Here is an 18127-nt window from a genome sequence, read left to right as displayed (position 1 = left end):
ATCTTCTCACTCAGTTTGATCAGTCCTGTTTATCAATGTCATATCACGCAATAGGGCTGACATTAATAATACTGACTTTATCATAAGTAAATTGAAGAAACAAATATTCTTTCATTCTTTTGTAATCATAAATAAGAAATATAATATTTGTTATATAAATAAGGCATGCGCGTACGCGCATAAATATGTACACTCGATAGAATTGCACGAGATTCACGATAGAGTCCATCGTTTTTCTTCTTCTACTCTTTTCTTGAAATGATATCAACTAGACTAGCCGAAGTTTTCGAAGTGGTGAATGAAGTACGGCAGGCGTCGACCTTTATTCACTTCGTCGCAGGATGACATCACACTCTTTGTCAGAGGACGCGGTCCGCAGCTAAATACTCCTATCTTACTAACCTACGGCAACATTTTAATTAAAACAAGCATTTAGATTAGTATATTTAATTTTTTAAATAATATTCATAACGTTTCATTTTAATTCGTGATAATTTATTTAATTTTAAGATTAAATATTCCAATGTGTATTAATTAAGCGAAAGTAATTCTAACACTTACGTAGCTATGCTTTTTCTGAACAAATTTTAGAAACGACGTCATATCGGGTCTACCAAAATGATTTATCGCTTTTAACCCAGTGAATATACTTTTCTTGGATAGCCTTTGGAAATGGTTCTCACAAATATACTGTAACGAAGAAATTTAATTCGATTCGTGTTCATATAATAAAAATGGAATTTCCCAAATTATAACTGCACAATAACCTACCAACATGGTTGTGCGTAAATCGAATTTGTGGAAAAATTGCGTAATAAATATGTGAATTTCTAACACGTCCGTAACATCCTTCCTCTCGACATCTCTTAGTACATCGATGAACCATTCGAAATGTTTATGAGAAGGGCAAATCCAAAGGAAATAAACCTAAATTTAATAAAATATAATAACATAAACATTATTAAATATTTATATTATGCAAAAATATCATTTTTTTTTTATCTGAATACGATAAAATTCAGTTATAATTACCTTCTTACAGGCAACTCCAGAGTATCTATTGGTAGAAGTTCCAAACACGAGATCGTTCAACATGGAGGCGTAGGGAGTGACACCAATGCCACCGCCAACCATCACAGCGACCTCGAACTTGTACCAATCTTGATTGCCACCACCGAACGGTCCTTCTATTCTTATTTTCGGGTGCTCGTCTTCCGGGTTATAATTACAGGGATCGAAGTAATTGCGCAATTTCCACGTCCACGGTCCCTGCGCCTTAATGTGACACGAGAGAAAGTTCTCGTGTGGCGCAGAAGTCAAGGTGAACGAATGAAATTCGTTCGACCTAAATGCGGTACAAGAAAGACGAACCCATTGACCGGATAAATATTTCAAATTTGGTGGCCTGTAGAATTTGATTTTAATCACGTCTGAAGGTAGCAGTTCCGTTTCGATGATGTCCAGTGCCATGCATTTGGTACGGAGACTCACCATCTTAAAAATAATAGTGTAATAATTAATAGGGAATTTATTAATTTAAAAAATATAAGATAATAATATAATAATTAATAGCAGTAATTATTATGTATGGAAATTGAAAAATAAATTATCACAAAGCACAGCTAGTTAATAGAAAAATTAGATGATAAAATTATAAATCTAAATAATAAAGTCAATAAAATACAATAGAACAATCACTCAATTTACCTTGTCTAGAGAATAAATAATGGCAGGGCCAACAAAGAAAATCCAAAATCGCGGAGAGCCAGTCAAACGAGCCAAACCGTGTATCAAACACAATGCATATAGAACTACGTATAAGCTATGCGTGGACCAGAAAAATTTATACGCTTTTTGACGAATAGTTGGGTGAGCAAAGACAAAAATGATCGTCATTACAACGAATAGCAAGATCCCAGTTAAACCTGTAAAAATAATTTAGTGTTACTTAAAACATTTATATGATTATTAAGTAATTTGTAGTAAATGAAAATTAAGCTAAATATCTACCTGTTACTGTTCTAAAAAGCCAAAAGGATATTGTCAACCGAGCATCGCTTGGGAAACTAAGTTCGCTGGTCAAACATCGAAGATGAGCTAATGGTTGAGTCGAGATATGATAAAAGTTCACCATGTGTCCCACTGTGTGCAAAACGGAGAAAAATAACGCAGTGCACGCAGCAATTTTATGAAATTGTATATGAGAATCAAGAGGAATGTATTGTTGAATAGAAAATTCTTTCAGCTTAGTCAAAAGATTGCGTGACATCGTTAGAAGGAGTAGGCAGTAACAAAAAGACAAGGCTGCTGCAGATCCTCTAGTTATGGCGATTCCGACTCCCATAATATGTCTCAAATCCGTGTGTTCAGCCATAAAGGAATAGTCTAAAATTTAGAACGACTCAATTATTTCCCTAGAAAATATATTCAGTACCTATGCATGTATTTATTATAGTTCCTTTTTTCAGAAAGCTGTTCAATTGCAAAGAAAAGTGCAAGTTAAAAAAAGAACTTATTACATGTTTGGACAGATTTGGTAGTCCTAGGTTTAAAATAACCAAAAAGGAACTTACAAATGAATCTTTCGACGAATAGAGCGATGGTTGTGACATAGAAAACAAATAAATAGAAAATATTTTGGCGATTTTCCTCGAGAAATGTCGAAACAGCGTCCCACTGTTTTTTAGCCCAGGTTTTCGAATCCTCTGGTGGAAGCTGATCTATATGGAAACTTGTCATACGAGCTACATTCGTCGATGTGTCGAGGAAATTCTGCTTCGCGCCTTTGCAATCGAGACCGATCGCAACGAAATCGCCTTTATACTCTTTCATCATCAGCTTGAAATCGTTGTACGTGAGGTAATCCTTTCTCTCGAGTCCGGCATCCTGAAAGAAACCATATTGGAGATGCAATCGATGTTCTGGATACGGATACTTTAACGATAGACATTTTGGAGCTGAAAGTTTACTTGAAACATTCCATCGATTAATTCTGTAACATGATCGTCTGATAGACTAGTTGTGCGTGCAATTTCTACCAAAGATCTGAGCATTTCTGATAACTCTTCTTTGTCAATGACTCCGTTACTGTCTTTGTCACACATGTCAAAGATTATTCTTAATTTGTCCTCGGTTTTCCCGCGTGAAAATAATAAAACAGTGTCCAAAAATTCCTAAAATGGATATATATGTTTTAGTTCCTTGATATATTATTAAAATAGATGAATTCTTAGCTTTTGGTTATTGCTTTTTAACTAATTAATATACTATTTTTAATCTTTAACGCTTAATCTTGAATACAAGTCTAAGTTAAAACTTTTTAATCTAAATTTTAATTAAATAATTGGTATAATTTAATAACATTATGTTTTCCTTAAACGAAAATGAGAAATTTATCAACCGAAAGCGCTAATTAGTCAAAGAAACTGTAGCTTAAAATACATACAAAATATGTCGCACAAATATGTCGTACAAAGGTGCGAAACTTAAAAATTCCACTTCTAAAATTCAACACCTTTTACCTGAAACGAGATACGACCGTCCCTGTCTTTATCGACTATATTAAACATTTTCTTTACGAATACAGCGTCTGCACGCATTCCAAGCGCGCTCGCAAATTCGCTTTTAGAAAGCGACGTCCTCATCACGGTAACGACCTCACCGCTGTCGCTATCTTCGGATCGTCGTCGCCTTTCACCAGGTCGTAAACCGAACGTCAGGGCGTAAGCTTCCCTAAAGAACTGTCAGAAAAGGGAAAAACTAGCCTTACATAGTTTACAAAGCGGGAAGTGATACGTTGAAAGCTTTAAAAGGCGAAATAGGAGTCGATTTGAACTAAGAATACAAAAAAAGTACCTGCTCGAGTTTCTTTTGGCGGCGTTCCTTCGTTTCCGCTTTTGCAAGCATAATGTCCCTGCTTACTTGGGACAGAGTGAAGTGCTTCTTATGGGACGCCAGAAATGCCTCCAATTTCGCAATGAACTTTCTACGCGAGGCCAGCGAATCCAGTTCAAGGACAAGGTCGTAGTCTCGCGGTATCCGCAATAGAACCAACGCCTTACGATGACCATTCTCGTTTTCCTAAATAAATATCAATTAATATGTTGTACAGAAGATTGTGCGAAGAACGCAAAATGTTAAGAACATTTTTAACATTAATTTTTGTTTGCCTAACGAAAAGAAAATGATAAGAAGGAGAATCCCTTGATTCTACGTAATAATAATATATAGAATGCTCTCTATTTCAAGCACGCTAGACCATTGTTAGTAAAATTATTTTTAATGAAACATATTTTATGCATAACTTAGAAAGTGTAGAAAAATAAATAGAATTTACAAATATTTTATTAATAACTACTTGAATATCAACATGTTGACTGAAACTCAACATAATAAATTGATTACTCTCATGATATTTAAGTTTTGTAAAATACTATATTGTAGAAAAATGATTAATTCCTGAATAAACGTACTTTCTACTATACAATATTTGAATTCTTCAGTCAACTACATTCTTCTTATATTAATTATTTTAAAAAATTTAGCAATCTAATTCATTAATGAATCACGGTAATGACACTACACTACAGTAAGACATTGCCCTAATCATACTAACAATAACCAGCGTAATTCCATCTTATGAAGCAAGAAACATTTTTAAACGCACGAAAGCGTGGAATTACATGGGTTTCGCATATCAACTCGGCCCGTTGAAATCGGTGAGCCAAACCAGAGAACCAGTCTCTACAAATTTTCATGTGTTTAATTCACCTGTTCCCTTTGTAAAACTCTATACAATATTACACAATTACGAAGTTTCAGCCAAGATTTCTTGATTGGATTCTCCTTCCAAAAGTAAAACGTAAAAGTTTGCTGCAATCACCTGCGATTCTTCTATCGTGACCGTGTTCACGTCGCAGAAATCGAATGTGCGCAGTTTCTCTCCCTTGCGATCGACGATGTGCAGAGCCGCTTCCGGCCCGAATTTCACCTTGACCAGACGACGATGGTTCGCGTGTAACCACTCTCGTACGATCATTTTGTCCACACAGATTTTGCCATCTTTCCTTTTTTGTATCGCTTCTTGGAGAATTTTTAGACGTCTTCTTCGTCGGTTTTGCAGCTTGACCAGACCATAACCGGCGCCAGCGCAAAGAATCGGAACGAAACCGAGAAAAACACAGGCGTATATGTACACCAGCTCACTTCCCTGTAATGGAGTAGATGTACATAGTTTTCAGAGTTTGTACATATAGGGTAACATGAGGAAAACGTGAAGTTCCAGGAAGATAGTTTGTTACGTAATGTTGTATAATAGACCGCCGCTGGAAGAGATATCGTGAGGTTTTGAAATTGGTTAAACTGGTTATCGTTTCAAGAAATGCGATTTGAGATACATATGTAACAGAAGGACTATACGATGTCGATTTGGCATTGTCTCTTCTTTGTAGTACTGCCTACTCATTTGACTTATTTTAATTTAGCTCATTCAACACCGCCTACGCTCTTTGAGTTCTTGTGTTTCAATTACATTTTTGGTTCAAAAAATAAAAGACTCTTTCTTTTTAAAAGACATACTTTTAAAAGCGGATTTTAGAAATGACTTTTGTAACATGAAATTCAAAATGCTTCTATATTTAGGGTGCATACGGTTGTACGTGCAGTTATATCGATTAACACTTTAATTATCTCTTCCACCAATGATAATGAATAATAATTACTTCGAAATAGTCGTAACGTTGCAGTGGAACACAGGGTTCCAGCATTGTCGAGTTGAGTTGGTAAGGCTGAGGACATGGATCTCCTTCTTCCCAGTTGAACACACTTCTTTGAATGGCGTCTGCTGGTATTCCTGTCGCGTTTACTATTACGTCCCACAGAGTTACCCGACGAATATCTGCTATTTCACTTTTTGTGAAGATTCTAAAAAATAAAATATAATATAAATGTTAGCGCACAATATTACTTTTGAAATTTATTTTAGAAATTTTTATATAAGCAACTAATTAATAATTTGGGATCGTTATCTTACTACTATTAATTTTTTCTTTCAATAAATTGTAAATGGAACAAAATTTTATTATATACTTTTTAAACTTCCTGAATTTTAAAAATTTGATGCCACGTATGATGCTACACCTTTAAATTCAATATAATACCTATCAATGCTAGCATCACCACTTACCCATTTTCTTCATTTTCGAACCAAAATCTATCAGAATCTCTCAAGCGAAGAAACTGTTCTTTAATTACAGCTGAAAAGAGTTCTCCAGGGCCGGCACTGGATTCCAACATTCCACCAACGTAAACGTCCACGTTGTTTAGATTATTCGAATGAATTTCTACTAACGTACGCAGTAGCGAAGGGTTTTTATTGAATAATTCCGGATTGATTTCGTTCCAAGTTTTCTTACGAGGTAGCTTGAAATGTGCCCTGGCTGTATTGTAATCTGGAAGCCCGTTGTCCCTTCCTCGCATGATGTTCAAAGCACCTAAATCGCGTCTTGAGAATTCCATAGGTCCGAATAAATTATTTCTAATGTCAGTGCCAAGGAGATTATCCTCTTTCTCTGCTATTTGCGATGTCATGCCCATGAGGAGTTCTTCGATCGTGCTGTTAGTTAAAATTTCCTAAGAATATAGAAACATAACTTTATCTAAGTTAAATGGAATTACATTTAAATTAATTAAAACATAAGAATAAGATATTAAAAACTGGAATATTAGAATTATTAGAAGATATCTAGAATATATTAGGTTATATCAAAAGCTTCTTTCGTTTTATAAGGAAATAATAGATGCACAACATTTTTTATTTTATATTATTTTGTTGTATTATGTATGATCCGTTTTGTTCTAACTGTAGAACAAAAAATAGAATAAAAAGATACGTAGAACTAACTGTAGAACAAAATAGATCAGACATCATTCAGTAAAATAATGTAAAATAAAAAATGTTGTGGAAAACCTAATATATTTGAAATTATTAGAAATATAAATTTATCAATTATTGGAAGTTATTGAATATTTACTGGAAATTGAAATTATATTCACAATTAATATATAGAAATATAATCTATATCTAATATAAACTATTTGTTTTTAAACACCACTTGCATTGGAGTCCCACCAAGTGGAGCAAAGTCTAATCGCAGGTTGATCGGTATTAGTTCTTCTATATTCGCAATTTTCATTTCGACGATATAATCCTGGCGGTATCAACGTGTGTCCATATCGAAAAGCTGCGCTCTGGAATATGTGACTGATTCCAGGATGTAAATCTGGCTTGTATCCTGTATACGTTGGAGGATCTTCATTAAGAAGTATTGGAATATATTCGTATAAGATGATATTCTGCAATTTAAAAAGAAAAAATTAATATCTGTTCGTGACAAATTCTCTATTTAGTCTACAAATTCAAATTGCAGAAAATCAGGATTACTTCCGAATTTTATTATATTCGTAAAAAGTAACAAGTAATGAAGTAAATAAACAGTATAGTATAATATGGTTAAACGATATAAAGACGATACTCGTAGATTTCATAAAGGATTACAGTTGGTAAGTTCGTATTAATTCTTCAAGTAGTATGAAATTAGTACATCGTGTATACCGAGTTACAGTAACGGTGTACAATTACACGACAATGATATAGCATTACTTGTAACGACGACAACGGAGTGACAATTTATGGATAGAAAGTATATGTTACATCTGTATTTTGCTGTAATTAAGTTAGATGCTTAATATGTAATCGAATTAATTAATGTGTATATCGAATATGGAGATGCTGATCATCTTTATGAATTTATGTTGAATAGCAATCCGTGTAATTATGAGAAAATTCCATTAGATTGTAGATAATACAACAGATATAAGATGATACGAGTTGCTTTAAGTAAATGAATTCATCGTTATATAAAATAATATTTCTAATTTGTATGTATATTAAAGTTTGAAAAATATGTATCTTATTTTTCAATAATAATCTATAATAAAACGATAGGTCAGTCGACAGTTTGCGATTTATATCAAAGTTATCCAACTAGATAAATCTATAATAAATAGGTGGCCACACAAATTTAATAATTATTTAAATACAATAAACAAACCTGAAGCGTTCCTATAACAACACGTCTCGCCTTCTGAAAAATATCTTCGTCAGACATATTTGGATTCTCCAGTTGTATTCGTGCAGCAATCACATTATGCCACCGATAAAACAATATTCCAAGAGCCAGTAACGGAGGATGCTGATTCGTTCGTGGATCTCCGAGAACTGAATACGATTTGTCAGAATGAAACAAATTTTTGAAATCGTCACGTACAATGATAAAAGATATTGAACTCACGATAAAGACGTTCCGGACTGAGCATTCTCATAACGTGTGGAACAGCATGATTAAAAAGTGGAGCACGCATTGTATTCCTCACAGGAAATTTCCTGGTAGGCTCCATAAGGAGGCTGCCGTTTTTGAAAGACCTCATGGTGTTCGCCCATGCTTCGCTGCTCGAATAAATGAAGCTACCGTCGATCCAACTCGTCACTTTGTTTATCTGCAACCTCACGTATTCAGAGCTACTTTTCACGATTTATTTCCCAATATCTGAATAATCTTTGGTAATAGAAATCCGTTCTATATTTCAAGCTCCGAAAGTTTTATGTTACGCAAATGTTTATTTTCGACATATTTTATATATGGGAATTATATATTTTATATTTGAAAATTACATATTTTATAAAATTTTACCAATTTTTTAATATTTCTAAACCCCGAAAATCATATGTCGGAAGATTACATATTTCCGTTAAACTTTATATTCGGAAATGATATATTTTACGAAAATTTTATATTTAAATATTATTAAATTATAAATAATGCCATTTTTCGGTACGTTTATATACGCCTTTTCGTGACAAAATCCATTAATTTAAGTTTAATCGTCGAAAAAATAGCATTAGTTATAGAATTATCTAATATATACGTATATGAATTTACGCGTAAAAAGTAATGAAATAAATGAGAAATTATGGTAGGTATACAAGTTTTCTGTGTCTCGTACGTGACACGGTTTCTCGTGAAAAATGTTCAATACGCTTTACCCGGTGGCGCAATAATAAGATACGCTGAAAAGAAGCGCAAGAAACAACTTGCGGAGCTCTTAATGACCACTACTTTCTCTATCATTATGAATAAAGTTTATATCCATCAAAAATATGCTGTCTGGATATTTTAATATTTCTTTTTTACTTTTATTAAAACGATCGAACTTTCTCAAATATAAATTTAAATTTTCGAATACAATTCAACTTCCGAAACTCGAGTCTAAATTAAATTCAGATCCTACTACGTTCAAATTAAATTCAAATACAATTTAAGTCAAATTCAAATTAGATCCAAACGTTCCACCTAAATTGAAATTCGAAACTATTTCTATATTACTAGTCGAAAATCCCTCAAAATACACAACGTATTCTTATATTTGGTAATTATTATATATAGTTAAATATCATTACATTTATTCTATATTATACTATACGTTCCCAAGAATACCACAAGGCAACCTCGCCTTCCAATGTTCAACCAAAGTTCAACGACGCAGATCATTCACATATTCCCATCTATCAATATACAAATCAGGTGAATAAATAAAATCGGGTAAAGCAAGAAATTACCTGTTCACGTGGACTATTAGGGCTGTGTCCGGTTTGCCGATCATAATCCGCCCGACGGAAGGGAATGTACTTGTTACCTTGGCACTCCTTGTCGAAAACCGGATCGCATTTGTCCACGTCGATTCGATGGTACTCTATGGGGCAGCCACTTTCGCTGGCCATGATTATCTCCGACGTGACCAGTTGCCCTGAAATGGTTCCATACGCAGGTTCGATGAAGAGCGATCGAGGTTCTACTTCTCAAGGAAGCGGTTGCAACGCGCAACCGGTTCTCGAAGGATCACTTTTTCCCCTTTGGTCGCTTCCGTTGTCGAGTTTCGCCGCAAATACCAATCGACACGGATGGAATTCAGGAGAGTGTTCCAGTTTTTGCATTTCGCCTCTTTCAAGAATCCACAGCACTTTCCTTTGCTCTGGTTCCACGACGTTTGTTAATTCCGGTTTAAGCAACGGTTTTTGGGACAAAATTGAGAACGTGAGACCGAACACGTTCGCTTCAAATTATTGGCCAATTGACTGCTTCGGATTTGGAATTTTTAAGTTTAATCTAATCAGAATTCCGACTTTGCTTCATTCGAATTAAATCAATTGAATTCAGATCGAATTATTGGGGAACCTAAAGCATTTTGTAATTCTGGTTTTCTATTGAAAATAACGAACCAGAAGACACCGGACGAAAAGAGAAATCGAGTCGCTTGGATACCAGCTCGTTACAGGAAATAGAAGACAGCAACATATGTACGATGATTCGTAATAGAAGATATTTCCAAAAGCTGTGACACGACGATGGAAACAGAGCAACAAACTTCGTACATACAGCGAGACGAACAAAAGAATTAAGGATATAACAGCAATAGGACCATTAAATGTACCATTGTCGATAGAAAGAATTATCGTATAGGTAAGATTAGCTGGCAAACTAGGTTGGACAACGACGATAAGACAAGGAATGAAATATAAAATAGAAGAGAACCTACCGTGTTAACTGTATAACACCAGAAGTAGAAAATCGAAAACACATACTAAACGAGTACACAATAAGATATATAGAAATCAGACTAATTACGCTAAGAAATAAGGGACGGAGAGAAATATAATAATACTAATTCTGGTTTTCTTCGCTTAAATTCGCTTCCCTTTGAATTCTAATTTTCTTAATTTAATTTAATTATAATGCTGAATTTCCTAATTCGATTTGCTTCAATTCATTTTTCTTCGAACTTTTGAGGAATCGTTTCTCTTAACATTAAGCGTGTTTGTTGTAACGAAATTTGATTTAATGAAACACACATTGGATCGTCTGGAAATTTTCCTGGATGTTTCTTTTGAGTGCTGATTTTCTTAATTTAATTCAATTGGCTATCCAAGGTTCATCTCTGCAATATATACTACGTTCGTTGCGTACTAATTTAGTATTCTATATACACTTTACTTAATTTCCTTTATCGTTAGACATATCCTTTATTATTTTCCTTCATCTGTAACTGATAATTCTACACGCGTAACTAATTTAGAAAAATTACTTTCGCTACGGTTTCATAAATGTACATATACATAATAAGATACTGAAATATAGAAAAATTTGTTATTTTTGCTACTTCTACGTATTTGAGCTTTAGGTTATTATGTAAATATATTGAAGGATAATTCCATGTAAGTACATATGCCGATAAATTATAATGCGGCAAGTTTCTAAGAAAAACGTCTGGTACTTGTATGCCATTATTAATCTGTCTGTTCATTAATAGTTCCATACTGAATTGATACTTAATTGATAAGAGAAACAATGAACATAATAACGACATGATGCATGCGCATATCGCTATATAATTTTTCACAGAGAAATCTAAGTGAAATGGAAATTTAAATGCACGTGTGCTTGATGAATTTCAGAAATTCATATCATCGAAAGTCTTTTACGAATACATTTTTATATTTTTTACAGTATCATTAAACATTCAACAAAACCTTTTCACACATATTGCAAAAGCCCTACTAAAATTTGACTCAAATTTAATAAAATTACTACTTTTATTAGTAGACTACGAACGTGTATACATTTCTGATAAAAATTAAACTTGAAAAAATGTATAGGATGCACGTAATATACAAAACTGTACGAAATATCCAAAATATGGTGTCTATAACATTATTTGCATGGAACAGGAGAAACAAATTTTTATTTAAGCTCCATTTCTCCAAAACATCTGTAATTTCTAATTTGATTTAATGAAAATAATTGCCAGTTTTATTTATTAGTTGTAACAATCCTTAAAACTAAATTAAATACGAATCAATTATTCAATACCTATTTTCAATAATTCCCGGTTCAACGTGAACCACACTTCATTATACGTTACACAGAATATTTTACCGTGAAAAGTGGATCAAAAAGTTCTCTGCACCTCGTGATACTCGTTTCTATTCCGACACCCGGACACCTTACTGTTTGCGCAACAACGTGCACAGATATTCGAATGCGTGCACCGTCAGCCATGGTAATTCTACATGCTATTCTATCATTACCTGATTCATTCGAAATATCTCCGAGTGACAATTTTCTTGTATGACGACATTATTATTAAATCGTGTTGATCTTTCCGATACTTGGAATTAAAGAGAAATAATTCAAAATTTCTTTAGAAATTGTTGGGATTTCTCTTCGAAAGAGATAAACGAAAGATACTTTACATTTTGTTCTTTTTTGAAATACTAGCAATTTGATCATTTTCGTGAGATCGAAGAGAAATAAATTTACAATTTCTATAAAGACCTTTGAAATTTTTTTTCACGATAGGTAAACGAAAAAAGATACTTTAAATGCCGTAATTTTGGTTCTTTGTTAGAATGCTAATAATGTAATAATTTTCTCGTAAATTTGTCTACGTTTATCCTGATTGAGTCATCGATGCTAATGCAGTAAATGTAAAACGATCTTATTGGATTGTTTAGTCTACAGACTTCGCTACTATGATGAAATTCTTGTTAATTTCTTTGATTAGGCAAAGAAGATCGAGGAATAGATAGCGTGAAATAATAAATAAACCGTTTCCTTTTATCGAATCTATTATAGAATTATTTTCTGGTGAATGAATATTTTTTTGCGTTTTTTTTTTTTGGACGTTAATTATAATTTAGCTTTTACGTTTATCTGTACTTATTTCGCCTCAATCGATGAACAATGATTAATACACTTCGTGAAATTAAATGACAATTAATATGCACTGTTTAAAATGATCAAAAACATTGACATGTTCTTACCGAAGAAGGCAAATAATGCTGTCCTATTTTTGACGGATGGCAGACCATCGTCACCTTGCATGAAAAGCTGACTGAGCTTCCTCGGAGATGGCCTATCCTGGCCAGCCAACATGTAAACCCCATCGGAATATGCTGCTGGCATCTTTCGTATCAGCCTGCTGTCTACGGATGTACAAACCGTGTTAAGAGCGACATGATCTGATAATCAATTCCTTTCTTTTTCTAATTATTTATTACAAAGCATCGTCGTTCAGCACTTTCGCTAAATCTTTTCTCTTTTGGAATAATATTTCCCCTGTTATCTGGGATTATTTAAAAAGTCTTCGATATCGATGGATCATAGTTATAGCCATGGACAATTGCATCATTTAATTTGTATTTTCACTCAATATTTCACAGGCAAAGTGTTATTAATGGCATCTTTTACATAAAACACAGAACAATGATTAAAGTGAAATACTTAAAAATTGAAAGACTAAATGCCATTTTTATAGTAACTTTTGATTACGAATTGAATTCATTACAACGTTGCCTGAGGAAATTATCTTTCCTAAAACTCATAATTTCTCAGCTCAACTTACAATACGATGCGTATTTTTCTTCCTCTGAGCTTCCTCAACTCTCTATTAGGTAAATAGCTTAATCCAAACTAGTATAACTTATTTACGATCTAAAGATAACTATTGAAAGTTAAATAAGCGTATACCTTATATTTTAATTATTTTAATGTTGTGAAAGAACTGTAAAACCGAATCAAAAATCCACTATTCCGTTATTCTTTTCTTACTCTATTAGCACAAACGATGAACCCCGTACGACATTATACGTTTGACTAAATCATTAGCGTTCTGTAAGGAAGTACATAGATAGTTAACACGCAGGAAAGAACACTTTATAAGATATGGTGTCATTTAAACAAGGCAGAAAATTAGCGTAAAAAACGTAACAAACATTTAAAGCGTAAAATGAAAGATTCTGTTGGTATAAAAAAACAAATGTCGCTGACAGGATTCATTCGTAACTTAATTATTCCTTTTTCTAGACAGATAAAAAAAGAATGATCTCGTAGATTTTAGTCTTTTTAATGGATATGTATTATTTTCAAAGTATCGTTAGTAGCAATGTCGTTCGTGTTGAATAGAATACATCAATGTTAGTATAATAATCGAGGGGCGGCGATTTTCATGTTTAAAGAACCATAACATTTCTGTCGGCAGAGCTGATTACGTCTTTCACGGTGCTAAAGTTTTTGCTGGCCATTTTATACCAGCCTATATTGAAACAAAATAGCGACTTTTTTCGCCTTTCACTCTACGCGCCATTGGCTTTGCACGCCATTGCAATTCGAGCCGCATCACAATGTCAACAAAAAATATTTGCAACTACAATTCTCTTCTTTCTCTGTTTAAATTATAACAATTTCCATGTTGTAATGCAAATTTAATAATCGTACAAATGTAACAACGTACAGGTAAATATTAACGAAAAGCTAGGGAAAATTACTGAAAATTTGTTCCATCTCACTATCCCCGATTTCTTTCGAATATTAAATTGTATCATTTAATTATAACAAAACAATATATAATCATAAAGCAGTTTCTTTACATTCCAAATCTCCTATCTTCCTCGCAGTTTACAAATATTTCTCAATATTCCATTATCAATATTTTATCAATATCTTCTTAAAAGTATTCTCACAATATTCTTCTAAAAGACAATTTTTCCCTAATTTGAGCCTGTCCTACTGCATAATAACGATCTGATCCTATTCTACTGTGAATGCAACTTGTTTACAGAGAAACAGATTTAAACAGAGTAACAAGACAACGAAGCAATAGTATTTGAACTACTTGCCGATCGATCCCCAATCAGGATGAGCCAGATTGTTGTACCATCCATCGTACCTTTGTTTATCCGCATAGCTATGCGCAACTCCTGTAAGAAACAACAAGAAAACATTTTCTAAGATCATAATGAACAAGAAAGCGTCGAATTGCATCGAGAAATGCAGTCTTCTTTCGACGAAATGAAAGTTTTCTAATGTTAAAAGTAAGTGTCACGAGGGGGTCCAAGAACAGACATCAATAAAGTGGAAATCTTTAACTACTCGTAGATGGATCGGATCATGTACGATGAATTCAAAGGCATGCATTGCGTTATACATCTATGGATCGTTTCTTGGAATTATGAATATATTTTTTCAAAACTAAATGAAACAGATATCGAGCGAGTTCTGTTTCGATTACTTTTTTAATACTTCGGGGCATGATCATTCAGTTCATTTATTGAAATCGTGAACTTTTTTTTAGGAAAGATTCAGAATCTTTCAAGCGAGATCTGCTTCGATTATTTTTGTGATCGTTCAGTTCATTTTTTGGAATAATGAACTTATTTAGAAATATTGAAAATTCTTTGGAGGCGTTCGATCGTCTTTGCCTGTTATTGTTTATAAAGTTCCTAATTTAGAATCGTTTTTGAAATCTTTTAGGAAAGAAACAAAATTTTTCAAACAAGATCTGGCTCCCTCGACCATTTTTAGGATTGCTCGTGGAGTGGTTCGATTAGGTGTATCACGGATAAAAGATAATCGATCAGTCAGTCAACTATGCACGTAAATTATTCGTTAGAGATTAGGAGGAGATTTAATTTATGATCAACCAAGTTGTACATTTATCGAGAAACGAATGTAGAATTAATTTTAAAGGTCTTTCATAGAGGGAATAAGCCAATTAAATTGTAATGACCTTAAGAAACAAAAAAGAGTAGAATTAACAAGGTGAAGTAAGACTCAGATCTAATTTGGTTGAGGCTTCTGTTACACAGTACTCAAATTAACTAAATTAACGTGATTTGATTACTAAATTATTAAAATCACAAGGGAGGCACTTGTTTACAAAACTATATACAATTTGCATTTTTCTTTGAAAACCATCAATTCTTTACGCCTTAAAAATTATTTAGTCACGTGATACTTTATCCAAAGTCATACTCATCCATAAATTCCATTCTCAAAGTTACCATAATCATCCATAACCATTTATGTACCTCATTAAACCCACTATTTATATCATTTTCAGACAATCTTAATTATGAATCAGTTTCAGCAATCAATTCAAAACTCTCAGCTACCTCTATGGATCAATATTTATACCTTACTTTAAAACAAACTCATTCCTGATATCGGAGATCAAGAAACACTCCACTGGTTCTCGCAACTATAAAATAGCAAAATGAAATCTCCTCGATTGGAACATCATTGCTCCACATTTTCACTTTCGGTACACTTTCGTCGCTCCAAGTTCGCTCGAGCGGATAAAGGAATCGCGCGCGTGCAGCGATCTAGCATCATAAGGTAAGAGTCGTACCGGTTCCAGCAGGCAGGATGATCAAAAGCAGCCAGACTAGCAGGTCGATCCATGTCGAATCTGGTGGTCGTCGTCGTGTCATCGTCAGCGTAACAACACGCACCCGTGCATTTCTTTCAACGATTGATCACCACTTTGTTTCTCTCTTGGCGCACAAAAACTGCCGCACTACTCGATGCTTTCTGTTCAGAGTCGACTGCGGGAATGCATGCTTCGTATGAAATATCCTCCGGCTCTGTATAACGAACCGCTTGTGTACTTACTATCTATTCAAAGGAGGAATGGCTACAAGGAAGGCGTGCAAGGTGACACACACTTCGGTACGCGACAAGCTGACTCGAACGTTATCCAATTTTTGGCCATATACTGTACAAAAAAAGAAAGAGATATCAAAACAACGGAGATCAACGAAAAGACACTTTCTGTATGAAGGATGGAGGCACAGTGAGGTCGTAGCCGGGCCACCACGGAGAATAGAGACAACACGTGCGACACACGGGCGAAAGAAAAAGAATCGAGGTCCGTTCTCTGGCTCTCAGGGTATGCCTCGTGTCTGGCGGCTTCGAAGCAGGATTCCCCCCACCCTCGAGGACGTTGGTGAGCGAGGGTATACCTCATACTCGAGTGGTTTGGGCCAAGAGCGCTCAGCCTGTGTTCGCTGTATGTCGTGTTGCCGTTCTTGGATACGCGGTGAAAGTCGCCGGCCTATTTGTTTCGTTACCGCGAACGCGCCTCTGTCTTTCTTTCTCTTTCCTTCTCCGTATACATTGTGCATATCTTTCTTTCCCTCTTTCTCTCTCTCCTTCGTTCACCAACACGTTCTGTCTTATTGCTCTCCTCACTGCTCCTCCACGCTCGCTTCGCGTCTCTTTCGTCCTCGTCGTCTCCACGCCTCTCGTCACCGTTCGTTCACCGTATACAACATCGGGACGTATAACGAAGACGACGTCACCGCAGGCACAGGCCTAGTTTTCGAGTCCGCGGCACCGATTACCCAAGGCGAAACCTCTCTCGGTTCTCCGACCTGAAGTTTCAAGGTCGATGACGGGACGTCTCAGGCTACGGACACCGGCAGAGAACATCCTGGCAGCCGGTGATGGCAACGTTTAGCAGGAATTCGTTCGCGTTCCGCGTTCTGTTCCTCTGATTCCGGACGCTGAAAATTGAGAACGGGTAGAGGGCATCATGCGTGACCTTGACACGAGGATATTGCTCGATTATGAAGTAAGTGGTTTGACGTAGTGGTATCTCTATGATACAGACATAATATAGTAGTTCCAGTGTTAAGTAGTTTAAAGTATTTTGCAATTAGACTTCTATAATACACAGTATAGTATAGTAGTTTGGTATTCGTAGATATATACTGTATTACAAGATCTGAAGCGTCTTGAAATATATAGTACTTCTATAGTATATAGTGTAATATAGTAGTTCTGGTATTAATATATAAAGTACTAAGGTGTTGGAAGTGTTTTTAAATATTATGTAGTAGATTAAAGTGTCGGGTACCTTTAGAATTTCATTCTTTATGGATGTTTTGGAACTCTTGTATATTGGGTTGGCAATTAAATGATTGCGGATTTGTCAATACCATCTAATGACAAAATCCCCAATCACTTAGTTGCCAACCCAATAGTATGTGTTAATAATCAATCAACAGAGTGAATTGAAGATAATTCATATCCATGTAATCCACGATCTTTTAGAAATTATTTAAATTTTCTATGTAAAATATGAAAAGTATGATATTTTTTGCATAAAAATATGAATCTCTGATCAGACAAATTTTTGATTCTCTTTCTCAAAAGTAAAAATTAAAGAAATT

General features: G+C 34.5%; 1 protein-coding gene across 3 annotated transcripts; it reads right to left on the bottom strand.

Moving 5' to 3' along the window:
• Window positions 1–87: 87 nt before the first annotated feature.
• On the bottom strand, window positions 88–16685 carry LOC117206993 (dual oxidase). Of its 3 annotated transcripts, XM_033446762.1 has the most exons (21): window positions 16566–16685; window positions 16303–16498; window positions 14792–14872; window positions 12938–13099; window positions 9677–9864; window positions 8352–8556; window positions 8112–8278; window positions 7117–7353; window positions 6185–6630; window positions 5721–5922; window positions 4883–5209; window positions 3856–4080; window positions 3522–3740; window positions 2970–3173; window positions 2574–2886; window positions 2011–2385; window positions 1708–1925; window positions 1033–1494; window positions 772–927; window positions 562–690; window positions 88–402 (listed from the first exon to the last, which is right to left on the bottom strand). In XM_033446762.1, the coding sequence occupies exons 2-21, from the start codon at window positions 16382–16384 to the stop codon at window positions 274–276; spliced, it is 4527 nt and encodes a 1508-aa protein (XP_033302653.1). In that variant the 5' UTR covers window positions 16385–16498; window positions 16566–16685; the 3' UTR covers window positions 88–273. The 3 variants fall into 3 exon arrangements, with proteins under 3 accessions (XP_033302653.1, XP_033302654.1, XP_033302655.1); XM_033446763.1 differs by lacking the exons at window positions 16303–16498; window positions 16566–16685 and having other exon boundaries at window positions 12938–13095; XM_033446764.1 differs by lacking the exons at window positions 12938–13099; window positions 14792–14872; window positions 16303–16498; window positions 16566–16685 and having other exon boundaries at window positions 8352–8563; window positions 9677–9856.
• Window positions 16686–18127: the final 1442 nt, after the last annotated feature.

The sequence above is a fragment of the Bombus bifarius genome, unplaced genomic scaffold (assembly GCF_011952205.1).
Source record: "Bombus bifarius isolate JDL3187 unplaced genomic scaffold, Bbif_JDL3187 scf7180000008014, whole genome shotgun sequence".
NCBI classification, from domain to species: domain Eukaryota; kingdom Metazoa; phylum Arthropoda; class Insecta; order Hymenoptera; family Apidae; genus Bombus; species Bombus bifarius.
Note: the sequence above shows the minus strand (reverse complement) of the source record. Positions and strands in the feature narration are given on the sequence as shown.

Excerpts from the sequence above, each read along its gene's own strand:
- LOC117206993 (XM_033446762.1), bottom strand. The coding sequence starts at position 16,384 with ATGACACGACGACGACCACCAGATTCGACATGGATCGACCTGCTAGTC. Across the intron at positions 5,210-5,720 it reads AACGTTACGACTATTTCGAA|GGAAGTGAGCTGGTGTACAT; the intron begins GTAATTATTATT and ends ACTCCATTACAG. Across the intron at positions 4,081-4,882 it reads TCACGATAGAAGAATCGCAG|GAAAACGAGAATGGTCATCG; the intron begins GTGATTGCAGCA and ends ATATTTATTTAG.